We start from the raw sequence: 15268 nt of genomic DNA, 5'->3' as shown, positions 1-15268 counted from the left end.
CGGCATTGAGATCATTGATCAGCCAAGTGGATGGCGGAGCAGGCTTGAAGGGCTGAATGGCCTACTGTTGCTCCAAGTTTCTATGTTTCATTACATCAGGAAGAACATTTTAATGGACCAAAAGCAACCGCTCCATTCTATTAAACTGCCCAACTGTATTGAGCTGACGGAAAAGCTCATTCTTCCAATGGTGTGAATTAATTTTAAGGTGAACTTAAATTCGAACTGGGGCAACTCAATTCCAAGTGCGTCCCAGGGACATTTTCCCAATTGGAATCTTTCCCCTGTTGCCCTGCGGTGATACTTACGTTGTACGTCTGGAAATACCCCAGGTATCTGATGACTCCGACCCAGGCAAAGAGTGTGGAGGTGCCCAGAAAAATGCTGCAGACATCGTAGGTGGTGAGATTCTGAAATCACAAGCAAAGGATCACTCGTTACCCACCTTCAAAGGATAAGAAACTGAACTGGGTACAAGAGCAAGGATAAGCCAGGGCTTGAGCTTAACAAAGAATTAACAGTATTACTCATTCATTTGAAGAGATTATTAATTATAAGAGATATTATTGTTAATTATAATAGAACAAAACAATCAAAAACATGAGCAAAACATGGGTTTTATTTCCTGGTGTAAAGAATGGTGTGAAGTGATGCTGTAGGTTACAGCTCAGGGTAAACTTACTGCACTCTACAGAATTTAATCAGACGCTGCATCAAAGGTTTTTGCAGAAAATGAAAGCTCACGGTGTAGGAACTAACAAACTGACACTGAGAGAACACTGGCCGGACAAAGGAAACAGAGAATAGGCATCAACGGGTCATTGTCTGATTTGCAAAATGTAGGAAGGGGTGCGCCACATAGATCAGTGCTGGAGCCTCAGTTCAGCTGAGGAATGAGGCGAGTGTGTGAGGTGAGTGTGTGAGGCGAGTGCGTGAGGCGAGTGTGTGAGGTAAAATTATTTTACCAGGATGTTGCCTGGTATGGAGGGCATTAGCTGTGAGGAGAGGTTGGAGAAACTTGGGTTGTTCTCACTGGAGCGACGGAGAGGAGACCTGATAGAAGTCTACAAGATTATGAGAGGCATGGATGGAGTGTATAGTCTGAAGCTTTTTTCCAGGGTGGAAGAATCAATTACTCGGGGGCACAGGTTTAAGAGGCGAGGGGCAAGGTTTAAAGGAGATGAACAAGGCAGGTTTTTTACACAGAGGGTGGTGGGTCCCTAGAACTCACTGCTGGGGGAGGGAGTGGAAGCAGTTACAATAGTGACTTTTAAGGGGTGTCTGGAGAAATCCATGTTGGGAATAGAGGGATATGGTCCCCGGAAGGGTAGGGGGTTTTAGTTCAACTGGGGAGCATGGTCAGTGCAGGCTTGGAGGGCCGAAGGGCCTGTTCCTGTGCTGTAATTTTCTTTGTTCTGAAGTGGGAGTCAGTCTCAGGAATGATTGGACAGGGGAACTGTATGAAGGCTGACATTATTCCCTTCATACCTTTGCTGTTATTGCTATTTTCATAATCGAGCCAGCGATTGTCATCAGGTCACTGGCAATGATGAGAATGAACCAGCCATTCAAAAACTCCAAGCGATCGGATAAACACACCCTCTTTTTGTACCTCTTCAGGAAGAAAGTGATAAATCTCTGCAACAAAAGACAAATGTTAACATCGGTCCTCTTCAGCCTTTTTCATTCACACCACGATATCTTATGTTTATAAAGCATTCTCCGAACAACAAACCATCACATACTAAATAACCAAAAGAGGAGGTGCTGGAAAATCTCAGCAGGTCTGGAAGCGACTGTAAGGAGAGAAAAGATCAAGTCCAGATGACCCTTTGTCAAAACGGATACGACAGTGACTTTTAAGGGGCGTCCGGACAAATAGGATGGGAATGGAGGGATATGGTCCCCAGAAGAGTAGGGGGTTTTAGTTAGTTCAGTGTGTGAACTAAATAAGAAATTAAATAAACCATCACCCGTTGTTTCACAGGAATGATTATCAAATAAACCTGATCAGAATGTCCCAGTGTGGCTTGCTCTCAAACGGTGTTTGCAAATGTTCCTGAGGAATGCCTCTGAAAGCTTTGCAACATAAAAAGCCAACTCCCCTCCACAAATGGCAACTGATGGTGGATCAAATATTAATTTTAAAACTGCGATTGTTCAGATTTCTTGTCAGACAAAAATATAAAAGGGAATGGGGCATGTCAACCATGATTTCACTGCACAGCAGAGCCAGCGAATGGCCATCGCTTATTTTAACCTATTTAAACAAAGTAAGTGATAGCCATTCGCTGATCTAGTCCTCCGGGGAATAGGTTGACCAATCAGAGTCGAGTTGCCTGGTTTCAATTTTCAAAAAAATGCTTGGCAGTTAACTATTAGTCACTGTAAACTGTTGCATTCCCCGTGGCAACACCTGTATCAATCACGGTCCAATTGTCAACCAATCAACTTTCACTTCTTACACAGTATAAAGTTGTTGTTTTCACTGATTTTGGCACCCTCAATGTTGTCCTGATGAGTGCAGAATGAAAAGCTTCGACAAACCATCATTCATAAGGAGTACCCAGGTTATTGTTCTTAAAGTCATTGTTATAAACACAGATGAAAAATAATTTTGAACAAATGTTTAAACATCTCTTACACAAAAACAGGAGTCATTTAGACTCAAATCCTTGGCTCCATTCTCTCTCCTTACAGATGCTGTCAGACCTGCTGAGATTTTCCAGCATTTTCTGCTTTTGTTTCAGATTCAAGCATCCATACTCAGTTGTTCTTATCTTAGTATGAGAGATTGAACTCTATACTCTCTGGAATTTAGAAGAACGAGGGGAGATCAAATTGAGGTTTACAAGATGATAAAAGGTGCAGATAAAGTAGGCTTGGAGCGGATGGTTCCTCTTGTGGGACATTCCAGGACAAGAGGTCATAGTCTAAGGATAAGGGGCAGCAAATTTAAAACAGAGTTAGAGGAGAAACTACTTCTCCCAAAGGGTTGTGAATCTGTGGAATTTGCTACCCCAAGGTACATTGAGAACATTACGTGTGCAGTGGACAAAGGGGAACCTGTGGATGTGGTGTACCTGGATTTCCAGAAGATATTCGACAAGGTGCTGCACCAAAGACTGCTACATAAGATAAAGGTGCATGGTGTTATGGGTAATGTATTAGTATGGATAGAGGATTGGTTAACTAACAGAAAGCAAAGATGGGAGTAAATGGGTGTTTTTCTGGTTGGCGATCAGTGACTAGTGGTGTGCCTCAGGGATCAGTGTTGGGACCGCAATTGTTTACGATTTACATAGATGATTTGGAATTGGGCACCCAGTGTAGTGTGTCAAAATTCACAGATGACACTAAGATGAGTGGCAGATCAAAGTGTGCAGAGGATGCCGAAAGTCTGCAAAGGGATATAGATATTCTGAATGGGCGAGGGTCTGGCAGATGGAGTACAATGTTGGTAGATGTGAAGTCATCCATTTTGGTAGGAATAACAGCAAAATGGATTATTATTTAAATGGTAAAAAATTGCAGCATGTTGCTGTGCAGAGGGACCTGGGTGTCCTTGTGCAGGAATCTCAAGGAGTTGGTTTTCAGGTGCAGCCGGTAATTAAGAAGGGAAATAGAATTTTGTCCTTCATTGTTAGAGGGATGGAGTTTAAAAACAGCGAGGTTATGTTGCAGCTGTAGAAGGTGCTGGTGAGGCCACACCTGGAGTACTGTGTACAGTTCTGGTCTCCTTACTTGAGAAAGGATATACTGGCACTGCAGGGGGTGCAGAGGAGATTCACTGGGCTGATTCCAGAGTTGAGACGGTTGCTTTATGAGGAGAGACTGAGTAGATTAGGACTATACTCATTGAAATTCAGAAGAATGAGAGGAGATGTTATAGAAAGATGTAAGATTATGAAGGGAATAGACAAGATAGAAGCAGGGAAGTTGTTTCCACTGGCAGGTGAAACTAGAACTAAGGGGCATGGCCTCAAAATAAGGGGGAGCAGATTTAGGACTGAGTTGAGGAGGAACTTCTTCACACAAAGGGTTGTGAATCTGTGGAATTCCCTGCCCAGTGAAGCAGTTGAGGCTACCTCACTGAATGTTTTTAAGGCAAGGATAGATAAATTTTTGAACAGTAAAGGAATTAAGGGTTATGGTGAGCGGGCGGGTAAGTGGAGCTGAGTCCAGGAAAAGATCTGCCATGATCTTATTGAGTGGCGGAGCAGGCCCGAGGGGCCAGATGGCCTAGTCCTGCTCCAAGTTCCTATGTTCTTATTAAAATGCAGTGAATGCTGGGACAGTGAGTAAATTTAAGGAGGAGTTGGACAGATTTTTAATTGGTAATGGGTTTGAAGGGTTATGGGGAGAAGGCAGGAAAATGGGGATGAGGAGCATATCAGCCACTCGATGGGCCGAATGGCCCAATTCTGCTCCTACATCTTATGAACTTATGAACTATCGTGTAAATATTTTAATTTGTTGATTGAAAGCCTCCACAGGTTCCTTTAGTCCCGCAGTGTGACACAGCTCAGTCACCCCATAATGAGATTTCTAATCACAGGGTCATCATTTCGAACCCCAGATTTGACGAGGGAAGTGGTGTAGCAGCAAGGTCACTCATTCAGTAATCGAGGATCTGAGTTAGTCCTCTATGAGACACAGGTTCAAATCCCACCATGGCAATAAGTGGAACTTAAATTTAATTAATGAATTGAAAGCTAGTGTCACATTGCTCAGAGCCACAGCAACGTGACTGACTGGTAACTGTCCCCTGAAATAACTGAGAAAGCCACTCAGTTTCAGGGCAATTCACTCTACCCCAGTTCAACCACTTTGTTTTCATTTTATTTAATTTTTAATTGTTCTCTACCTTTTATTTCTTTATGGAGTTTCTTTATTTTTCTTTCCCCCCCACTTGTTTCCCCCTTTAATCCCCTTTTCCCCCCTTTTCTCCCCCTTTGTTTCCTTTTTCCCCCATCTTTTTCCCCTCCTACCCATCTAACCCCCTCCCCCCACACCTTCATCTGTCACAGTTTACCCTCTGATTTCAGCCTCTCTGCTGTTTGGCCGTTCACACCCTCTTTCCCTCTCTGTGGGCTGCCATTAGCAGCCTTTCCCCAGGTTTCTGTGGCTATCTTTCATTCCCTCCCCCTGCAGTATAAGTATCTCCCACTTTCTGTACCTTTTAGCTTTAACAAAGGGTTATCTGGACCCTTTTCTCTCCTTACCGACGCTGCCAGACCTGCTGCGATTTTCCATCATTTTCTCTTTTGGTTTAAGGGCAATTAGGGATGGATAATAAGATGCTAGCCCGTGACGCCCACGTCTCAACACCTTTCTTACTGCTTTCTCAGTTCTGTTTGAAGTGTTTTCTTTAAGGTGAGACATCGAATTGATGCCCCATGGGCCTTCTCTAAGAGGCAGGAGAGACCACATGGCCCCGATTGTGAAGATAATCAGTGCTTTATCCCCAGTGCCTCGGCCAACATTCATCCCCTAAAGTCACTAAAACTGGTGGGAATTTCTGGTGTGCTGCGTTTCCAACACAACGCGTCAAATATTTGAGGTGTTTTGAGCTCATTAAAGGCTCCATTCACAGGAGGGAGGGTGGTGATGAACTTTCACCATTACCAAATCTCCCGGTGAAATTGCTGTGTCAAAGCTCACTCTGAAATTCTTGTTGCCAATTGATTGATACAGTGCAGGAAGAGGCCCTTCGGCCCATTGAGTCTGCACCGAATACAATCCCACCCAGGCCCTCCCCCCATATCCCTACATGTTATACCCACTAATCCCTCTAACCTACACATCCCTGGACACTAAGGGGCAATTTCTTAGCACGGCCAATCAACCTAACCCCGCACATCTTTGGACTGTGGGAGGAAACCGCAGCACCCGGAGGAAACCCACGCAGACACGAGGAGAATGTGCACACTCCACACAGACAGTGACCCGAGCCGGGAATCGAACCCAGGACCCTGGGGCGGTGAAGCAGCAGTGCTAACCCACTGTGCTACCGCGCCGCCCCGTATCAGATCCACAGACTTCAAAAGACCGAGTCAAAACTCATATCAAAATCAGTCGGGGGGTTTAAGACGCAGTCAAGTCCATGCCATTCTCCTGCAAAAAATGGTACACAGCTAAAACCAAACATTCGAGTGAATTGTTACAGAACGGACCTGTCAGGATGGAGAAATTGTGAGAAACTTTGGTACCTGCAGTTGAGAAATACCTTGTGTAGTTTCAGGGAAAGAATAATGGACCGGGTGCAAAGGATGAGTGATATCAAACAGATCACCATGACACAGGCATCAAAGACCAGGATATAGTGCGTGCTCGAAACTGGAAAAACAAAGCAATATAATTTACTCATTGTACAATACTTACCATCTGCAATTTTTCTCAGAAGGCTAAGGAAATTTGGCATGTCAGCTACAACTCTCACCAACTTTTACAGATGCACCAGGAATCTTTCTGATTGTATCACAGTTTAGTACGGGCTCCTGCTCTGCCCAAGACCACAAGAAGCTACAAAGATTCGTGAATGAAGCCCAATCCATCACACAAACCAGCCTCCCATCCATTAACTCTGTCTACACTTCCTGCTGCCTCGGCAAAGCAGCCGGCATAATTAAGGACCCCACGCACCTCGGACATTCCCCCTTCCACCTTCTTCCATCAGGAAAAAGATACAAAAGTCTGAGGTCACATCCCAACCGACTCAAGAACAGCTTCTTCCCTGCTGCTGTCAGACTTTTGAATGGACTTACCTTGCATTAAATTAATTATTCTCTACGCCCTAGCTATGACTGTAACACTACATTCTGCACTCTCTCCTTTCCTTCTCTATGAATGGTATGCTCTGTCTGTATAGCGCGCAAGAAACAATATTTTTCACTGAATGTTAATATATGTGACAATAATAAATCAAATCAACAGGAGTATTGATGGGCTAATTTCATCGTTCACTGCGGAAAGTACTCTAGCCTGTAGAATGGCATCATTACTGTGTTAGACCCACAGCCCAGAGGTTGAGAGTTCAAAGCCCATCATGGTGAGGCAGAGGGAAGAATTATCCCACCACGGGAATCATAGCAGGCAGGACTTGGAGCATGCAAAGGTCTGCTGACTTTGGGCGGGATTTTCCAGTCTTGGGCCAAGCGCGGCTGGAAAATTCCACCTACAGAGTGTCAGTTTAGCATCAACATCCAATGAACTCACTAATATCCTTCAGGGTTAGGGAGTCTAGCCCCTGCTTGTCCTACATACTCCTATTCAGTGGGTGGCACGGTGGCACAGTGGTTAGCATTGCTGTTTCATGGCACCAGAGTTTGACTCCCTGCTCGGGTCACTGTTTGTTTGGAGTTTGCACATTCTCCTCGTGTCTGCGTGGGTTTCCTCCGGGTGCTCCGGTTTCCTCCCACAGTCCAAAGATGTACTGGTTAAGGGATTAGCCACTCTAAGTTGCCTCTTAGTGTTTGGGGATGAGTAGGATAAATATTTGGGTTTAAGGGGATAGGGCCTGGGTGGGATTGTGGTCGGTGCAGGCTCGATGGGCCGAATGGCCTCCTCCTGCCCTGTAGGGATTGGGTGATTTTTATGAAACAGCCTCACTTCCAAACTAAACCTGGTGATGAATGTCGATGATTGAATCTGGAACCATGCTGCCATCCAGTGGCTCTCCAGGGAACTACAGCTGTGAAGGTCTCTCATTGGGTTTGGTTATCTTACTGATATCCCTCACCATGGGCCACACATACAGACAAACAAAAAATCAGGAGCAGGAGTAGGCCATTCAGCCCCTCGAGCCTACACAGCCATTCAATAAGATCATGGCTGATCTGACTGTATCCACATTCCACTACCCCAGTTAGCTTAGACCCACTTGTTAGTCAATAATCCATCTACCACAGCCTCAGATATATTCCTTCACTCTGGCTCCACTGCCCTCTGGGGAAGGGAGCTCCAAAGATTCTCATCCCTGTCATAAACTGGAGGCCCCATACTTCTAAACTTTGCCCCCTGGTTCCAGTCTCTCCCCCGTGAGGGGGAGCGTCCTGTCAGCATCTACCCTGCCGCATCCACAAGAAACAGAAAGGGGACTAGGCCATTCGGCCCCTCAAGCCTGCTGCTCTATTCAATGTCTGATCCGGTGTTCCTCATGTCCACTTCCCTGCCTCTTCCCTGTGACGCTGGATTTTGGTCGGAAGAACGAGGGAAGAGAGTATAAAACAAAGGGTCCAGTTCTAAAATGGGTGCAGGTGTAGAGGGACCTGGGTGCAGTTGTGCCTAACTCACTGTAGGTGGCAGGAGAGGTTGAGAGTGTGATAATAAAGCATACGGTAACCAGACTTTATTAACAGGGGCCTGGGACAAAAGCAGGGAACTCGTCAGAGTTTAGAAGGCTGAGGGGGGATCTTATAGAGACTTACAAGATAATGAAGAGGTTGGATAGGGTAGAGGTAGAGAGATTCTTTCCACTTAGAAAGGAAACCAGAACTAGAGGGCACAGCCTCAAAATAAGGAGGAGGGGGTGCAATTTAGAATGGAGTTGAGGAGGAACTTCTTCTCTCAGACGGTGGTGAATCTCTGGAATTCTCTGCCCATTGAAGTGCTGGAGTCATTGAATATGTTTAAATCACGGGTAGATAGGTTTCTGATCGATAAGGGAATTAAGGGGAGCAGGTGAGTAAGTGGAACTGATCCACTATCAGATCAGCCATGATCTTGTTGAATGGCGGGGCAGGCTCGAGGGGCTAGATGGCCTACTCCTGCTCCTATTTCTTATGTTCTTATGTTCTCTTTATATTTGATACCCTTGAAAATTGTCCTGGTGTGTCGGAGATGAAAAACTTTGACATGTCTCTTTTTTTCAGCGATTAAGTGTTTCTACACAGGTAACATACTCTGCGCCAACCAGGCCACCTGACAAAGCATCATACGCTGCAATAGCCTTCCAAGAGGCTGCAGAGAGTACCTCCAGAGGACAGGTTCAAGTAAGCCTTTACTGTTTGCTACCCATCGAATCTATGGAATTCCTGGAATAATGGATTTGTCAAATGGTTTCCAACAAAAAGCCGGATACTTCGTACAATTTTGTACATGAGTTCCCAATGTGTCAGGAATATAGATTGCTATTGGAAATTATTTTCCTTGCCTGTGTCTCAGTCTGGGGTGTTTGAAACAGCTCATGATTATAAAACAGTCACAATTACCATGTAGACAATTCTGTAAAAAATTATATTACATACGGGGTCCAGTTATTTCCCAATCTTTACATTCTCTGCTGGCAGCCTGACTCTCCAAACTTATTCTGATGACTCCACTGTGGGCTGCATTGTTAAAGCTTATCTGGAATTGGAGTAGAATAAACAGATATTAATCATGGTGATTGCAGAGAAGCTCTTCTGGGAAAACGTCACAGAGTGCTTCAGGTGCACAGTCAAGGAAATATTGTAAGTGGAGAGATCGTTCAGCCCATCAAGCTTTCCCCTATCACATTGGGTGGAAATGTCAGCGTTGCACTGGGGTGGACACGGTAAGAAGACAACACCAGGTTAAAGTCCAACAGGTTTAATTGGAATCGCGAGCTTTCAGAGTGTCTCAAGGCAGCCTTCAAGACACGAGACAATGCAGAATCGCTGAGCAGAAACTAATAGCCAAGTTTCACACATGTGGGAATGGCCTCAATCTTGGGTTCATGTCACACTACTTCATTGGTCAGAACATTGAATACAGGAGTTGGGACGTCTTGATGAAGTTGTAAAAGGCATTGGTAAGGCCACACTTGGAATATTGTGTACAGTTCTGGTCACGCTGTTATAGAAAGGATATTATTAAACCAGAAAGAGTGCAGAAATGTTTTACTAGGATGCGACTGGGACTTGATTGTTTGAATTATAAGGAGCGGCTGGATAGACTGGGACTTTTTTCTGGAAAGTAGGAGGCTGAGAGGTGACATTATAGAGATCTATAAAATAATGAGGGGCATAGATTAGCCAGATAGCCAATATCTTTTCCCAAAAGTAGGTGAGTCTAAAACTAGAGGGTACAGGTTTAAGGTGAGAGGGGAGAGATACAAAAGGGTCCAGAAGGGCATTTTTTTCACGAGGGTGGTGAGTGTCTGGAACAAGCTGCCAGAGGTAGTAGTAGAGGCAGGTACAATTTGTCTTTTAAAAAGTGTTTAGACAGTTACATGGGTACGATGGGTATAGAGGGATATGGGCCAAATGTGGGCAATTGGGACTAGCTTAGGGGTTTGAAAAAAGCACGGACAAGTTGGGCCGAAGGGTCTGTTTCCATGCTGTAAACCTCTAAATCTCTGTGACTCTACTTTTAACCCCCACCATACTGCCCGGCTTTGCAAAATCCTACTTAGTGTCGTGGTTTGAAGCAATTCACACCTCTTTAATCTGTGTTTATCCCTCTCTCCATGCATACTGTTCATACTTATAGAGGCTTAATTACCTGTAAAAACTTGCATTCCAATCATTCTTCCCATTCCAATCTGTAATCTTCTTGTAATTGTGTCTTTGCCTATATATTTGGTGATTGTAAACCCACCTGATGAAGGAGCAGTGCTCCAAAGGCTTGTGTTTCCAAATAAACCTGTTGGATTTTAACATGGTAATGTGAGACTTCTTACCGTGCCCTATCGCATTGTTAGAGCCCTCATTACATCCACTCATCCATGGTTGATAGAACCATACCATCAAACCATAGAATCCCTACAATGCAGAAGAAGGCCAATTGGCCCATTGAATATACATCAACTCTCCATAGCATCTTATCCAGGTCCTACCCCCATAACCCTGCATGTTTACCATGGCTGATCTACCTAAACTATACATTTTGGGACATTAAGGGGCAGTTTAGGATAGCCAATGCACCCAACCCACACATCTTTGGATTGTAGGAGGAAACCCACACAGGGAGAATGTGCAAATTCCACACAGACAGTGACCCAAGGCCAGAATCAAACTTAGGTCCCTCGTGCTGTGAGGCAGCAGTGCTAACCACTGTGCCACCGTACAAGTTCTATTTGAAGTAACTCAGTAAAACCCCCGCAGATGTTCATCTATCCATTTCCATCTTCACCCAATCCCAACATCTCCGATATTCCACTCCAGTCAGTTGTTTTCCACAGATTACTTCTTTCTTCTCAGAGTTCGTATTTACCAGTCTATTGCAAAGTGCAGAGGATTGGGATGACAAGGGGAGGAGGTGTTCTGTGTCATGAGGGTTGGTGGTGGAGAAAAGGATGAGAGAGAAAAAATGGGCATAAAGGGGAGAGAAGATTCCTGGAGGAGAGAGAGGGTGAATAGCAGCAGTGGAGGAGGTGGGGTGGGGGTGGGGGGGGGGGTAGTTGGAGAGGGATGAGATAATGGAAAGGTCAAAACAGGGAGGGAGAGCAATACGGAGGAAGCAAGAAAGGGGAGGTGAAGAGTGATGGAGAGCCAAAGGGGAGAGTGGGGAGGAGGTGATGTGTGGGGAGGGGGTGTGCAAGAGGCTAGGTGAAACAGGGGCTAACAGGAAAGATCGGTTGAATTGTGCTTCCTTGAAGGAATCAACGGAGAGGTGGAAAGGAAACTCAGGATTCGGGACTGGCCAAAGGAACAGAAGATGTTTTCATTTTACACTAAAAATGTGAATGCTTTGAGTCAGAGTCTGCTGAATAATGAGAGTTTCTGAATGATGCTAGCTGGAACCAGACCCAAAAATCAGCTGAAAACTTGTAAGCAAGAGATAGCTGGTGAATTCCAGATCACCAAGAGATGATTAACATTTTCCATCTGTAACTTTGTGAAAGAAACCATCCCAACACTTAACCTCTCCATGAGTCTCATTAAGTTGCTACATTTTCCCATGAATTAACCATTAAACTTGCCGCAGACTTTCCAATCCAGTAATTAACTTTTGTCTCATTCTTTCATGGTATTTGAGCGTTTCTCGCTAGACCAGCATTTATTGTCCATCCCCAATTTCCCATTGAGAAGGTGGTGGTGAGCTGCCTTCTTGAACCGCTGCAGTCCCTGAGGTGTAGATACACCCACAGTGCTGTTAGGGAGGGAGTTCCAGGATTTTGAGCCAGGGACAATGAAGGAATGGATACCTTTCCAAGGCAGGATGGAGAGTGAATTGGAGGGGAAACCTCCACGTGGTGGTGTTCTCAGGTATCTGCTGCTTTTGTCCTTCTAAACGGCAGATGTTGCATATTTGAAATGTGTTGTCGAAGGAGCCATGTTGCAAAGCTGCAGTGTACCTTGTAAATAGCAGAGTCGGTGATGCAGGGGGTGAAAGTTGAAGGCGGGACTGGATAATCTTGTGGTAATTGTTACTGACTGCCAATCAACCTCTCTGCCCCAGAATGGAAGCAATTGATAAGTTTAGAGTTTCATTCCTTCAGGTTGTGAATTATTTTAGAAAATTTTAAAATTGTTACATTTTAAGTTTGTAACATTTTAATACTTTTTTCTCTTTTCCCTCCTTGTCCAATCTTTTCCTCATTTCATTTCTCCAGTATGTAATTTGGTAACACAGTTGCCATGGATATATATATTTGTTTATGCTTAAAGGGAATGTTTCAAATTCAGTTCTGTGTTGTAGGTAGTCAGTATGTCTGGGAGGAAGACAGCTCAGATACTGAGAGACAGCAGGTTAATTACTCATTTTAGCCATTCGGTGTTTACTTAGGGGAGAGCTAATGGATTTATGTTTGTGGTTTGAAGAATTCCCCTGGGATTTCTGATTATGTTGATTGACAGGGCTATGTGATAATGGGAGCAGCTGGGTGTGTAGCAGAGAAAAAGTAGTTTTCAGTTTTTGCTGGGGTTTGTTTAAAGACAGAGGTTTTATGCAAACTGTTCTTTCCATAATATTTCCATGAAAGATTCAAGGCAAGGGCAGTTATGATTGCTAACTGCACTTAAGTGGAATTTTAAGTCTGTAAGAGAATGTTGCTTATTTGGAACTGAAACAGTGATAATTTAGAAATTAAATTTCATTTTTTAACTATTGTTCAACTGTTAATAGTTAAACTACGTCATTCGTTAAATTTAAACTATGTTATTAAATAAAGTTTGTTTTACTACAAAAATCCATAATTTGTCAGCAGAATTAATGCTGACGTGAAGCACCCTAAACTCACATTTGTCAAAACATAAAACTAGTTTGGCTTCCTAATGTAATTTGGATTCTGATCTGGGATCCTGACACTGGTTAATTCATCATTCTCATTTAAACTTTCTTCTCATTTCATCTTCAGTTTCTCAAATCATTATTCTCCTGGAACTGGGAGATTAGTCCTACCAATCAGGGCAGCACAGTGGCACAGTGGTTAACACTGCTGCCTCACAGTGCCAAGGACCCAGGTTCAATTCCGGCCTCAGGTCACTCTCTAGTGGAGTTTGCATATTCTCCTCGTGTCTGCGTGAGTTTCCTCCGGGTACTCCAGTTTCCTCCCACAGTCCAAAGATGAGTGTGTTAGGCTGATTGGCCATGCTAAATTGCCCCCCCCAGTGTCAGGGGTATTCGCAGGGTAAATGTGTAGGGTTATGGCAATAGGGTCTGGGTGAGATCATGGTCAGTACAATCTCGATGGGCCGAATGGCCTCCTTTTGTACGGTAGGGATTCTATGAAGAAATAAGCTATGAATTATCAAGTTCCCTGATGACATGCGTCCCTCACTGTATTCTCAACCATCCCAGAATTTAATGGGAAAATATTTAGGAGCTAAACATGCAGCTGCAATTTCAACCAGACACAAAACGGTGCTCCCCAGTGTGTTTGAACCATTAAAAGGGACATTTACAGGTTTGGTCACCCCACTTGCCATTCCTTTTTCTAATATTCACCAGCCCATGTGTACACTCAGATCATCCCTTACTAACAGCTCAGTCACACGGAGGGAGAGTCAGTGGAAGGAGGTGAATTACTCACTGTAATTCCAAACTCATAGCAGTCTGGTAATCCATTGTTGTGAATAGTTTGTAGATCAATCCCCTTTAGCTTAAAGGAGAGTTCCAGAGCTATTAACCTTAATAAAAACAAAGAGAAAATAATTCAGAGCACACACGCATCTAAAGTACAATATAGTAACTGATAGAGACAAACATTACACACACATGCATGCACATACACGCGCACATACACACATGAACACGGCATGCACATACACATGCACATATACACACAAACACACATGCACACACGCACGCACGTACACACACACAGACCAGACTCCCATCCATTGACTCTGTCTGCACTTCCCGCTGCCTTGGCAAAGCAGCCGGCATAATTAAGGACCCCATGCATTCTGGACATTCTCTCTTCCATCTCCTTCCTTCGGGAAAAAGATGCAAAAGTCTGAGGTCATGTCCTAACCGACTCAAGAACAGCTTCTTCCCTACTGCTGTCAGACTTTTGAATAGAACATAGAACATAGAACATTACAGCGCAGAACAGGCCCTTCGGCCCACGATGTTGCGCCGACCAGTTACAAAAGCAATGACCCACTAGCCTATACCAATCCCTTTTCGTCCATAAACCTATCCACAGATCTCTTAAACGCCCCCAAACTAGGCGCATTTACAACTGCAGCAGGCAGGGCATTCCAATCCCTCACCACCCGCTGGGTAAAGAACCTACCCCTGACATCCGTCCTGTAGCTACCCCCCCTTAATTTAAAGCCATGCCCCCTCATGCTAGCTTTCTCCATCCGAGGAAAAAGGCTATCACTATCCACCCTATCTAAACCTCTAATCATCTTATATGTTTCAATAAGATCCCCTCTTAGCCGCCTTCTTTCCAACGAAAACAACCCTAAATCCCTCAGTCTCTCCTCATAGGACCTCCCCACCATACCAGGCAACATCCTAGTAAACCTCCTCTGCACCCTCTCCAAAGCCTCCACATCCTTCTTGTAATGTGGGGACCAGAACTGCACACAGTACTCCAAGTGCGGCCGTACCAGAGTTGTGTACAGTTGCAACATGACGCTGCGACTCCTAAATTCAATCCCCCTACCAATAAACGCCAAGACACCGTACGCCTTCTTGACAACCTTATCTACTTGATTCCCAACTTTCAGGGATCTATGTACACATACACCTAGATCCCTCTGTTCATCCACACTATTCAAAGTCCTCCCGTTAGCCCTATACTCGACACATCTGTTGCTCCTACCAAAGTGAATGGACCTACCTTGCATTAAGCTGATCTTTCTCTACACTCTCACTATAACACTGCAGCCTACACTCATTTCCTTCCTTA

General features: G+C 44.4%; 1 protein-coding gene across 1 annotated transcript in view; it reads right to left on the bottom strand.

The window, feature by feature from the left end:
• LOC145347562 (mucolipin-2-like) overlaps nucleotides 1-15268 on the bottom strand; it is a 53286-nt gene that overhangs the window by 7520 nt on the left and 30498 nt on the right. Inside the window, exons 6-10 of the mRNA XM_080195096.1 lie at nucleotides 13937-14033; nucleotides 9249-9348; nucleotides 6230-6339; nucleotides 1489-1638; nucleotides 309-410 (exon numbers count right to left, since the gene is read on the bottom strand). Of these exons, the coding sequence (XP_080051222.1) occupies nucleotides 309-410; nucleotides 1489-1638; nucleotides 6230-6339; nucleotides 9249-9348; nucleotides 13937-14033 (559 nt within the window). The remainder of the gene's footprint in view (nucleotides 1-308; nucleotides 411-1488; nucleotides 1639-6229; nucleotides 6340-9248; nucleotides 9349-13936; nucleotides 14034-15268) is intronic.

This window comes from Carcharhinus amblyrhynchos, chromosome 9, assembly GCF_965287045.1.
Source record: "Carcharhinus amblyrhynchos chromosome 9, sCarAmb.v2.hapA, whole genome shotgun sequence".
Taxonomy (NCBI): domain Eukaryota; kingdom Metazoa; phylum Chordata; class Chondrichthyes; order Carcharhiniformes; family Carcharhinidae; genus Carcharhinus; species Carcharhinus amblyrhynchos.
This window is presented reverse-complemented; position numbering and strand designations above follow the sequence as displayed.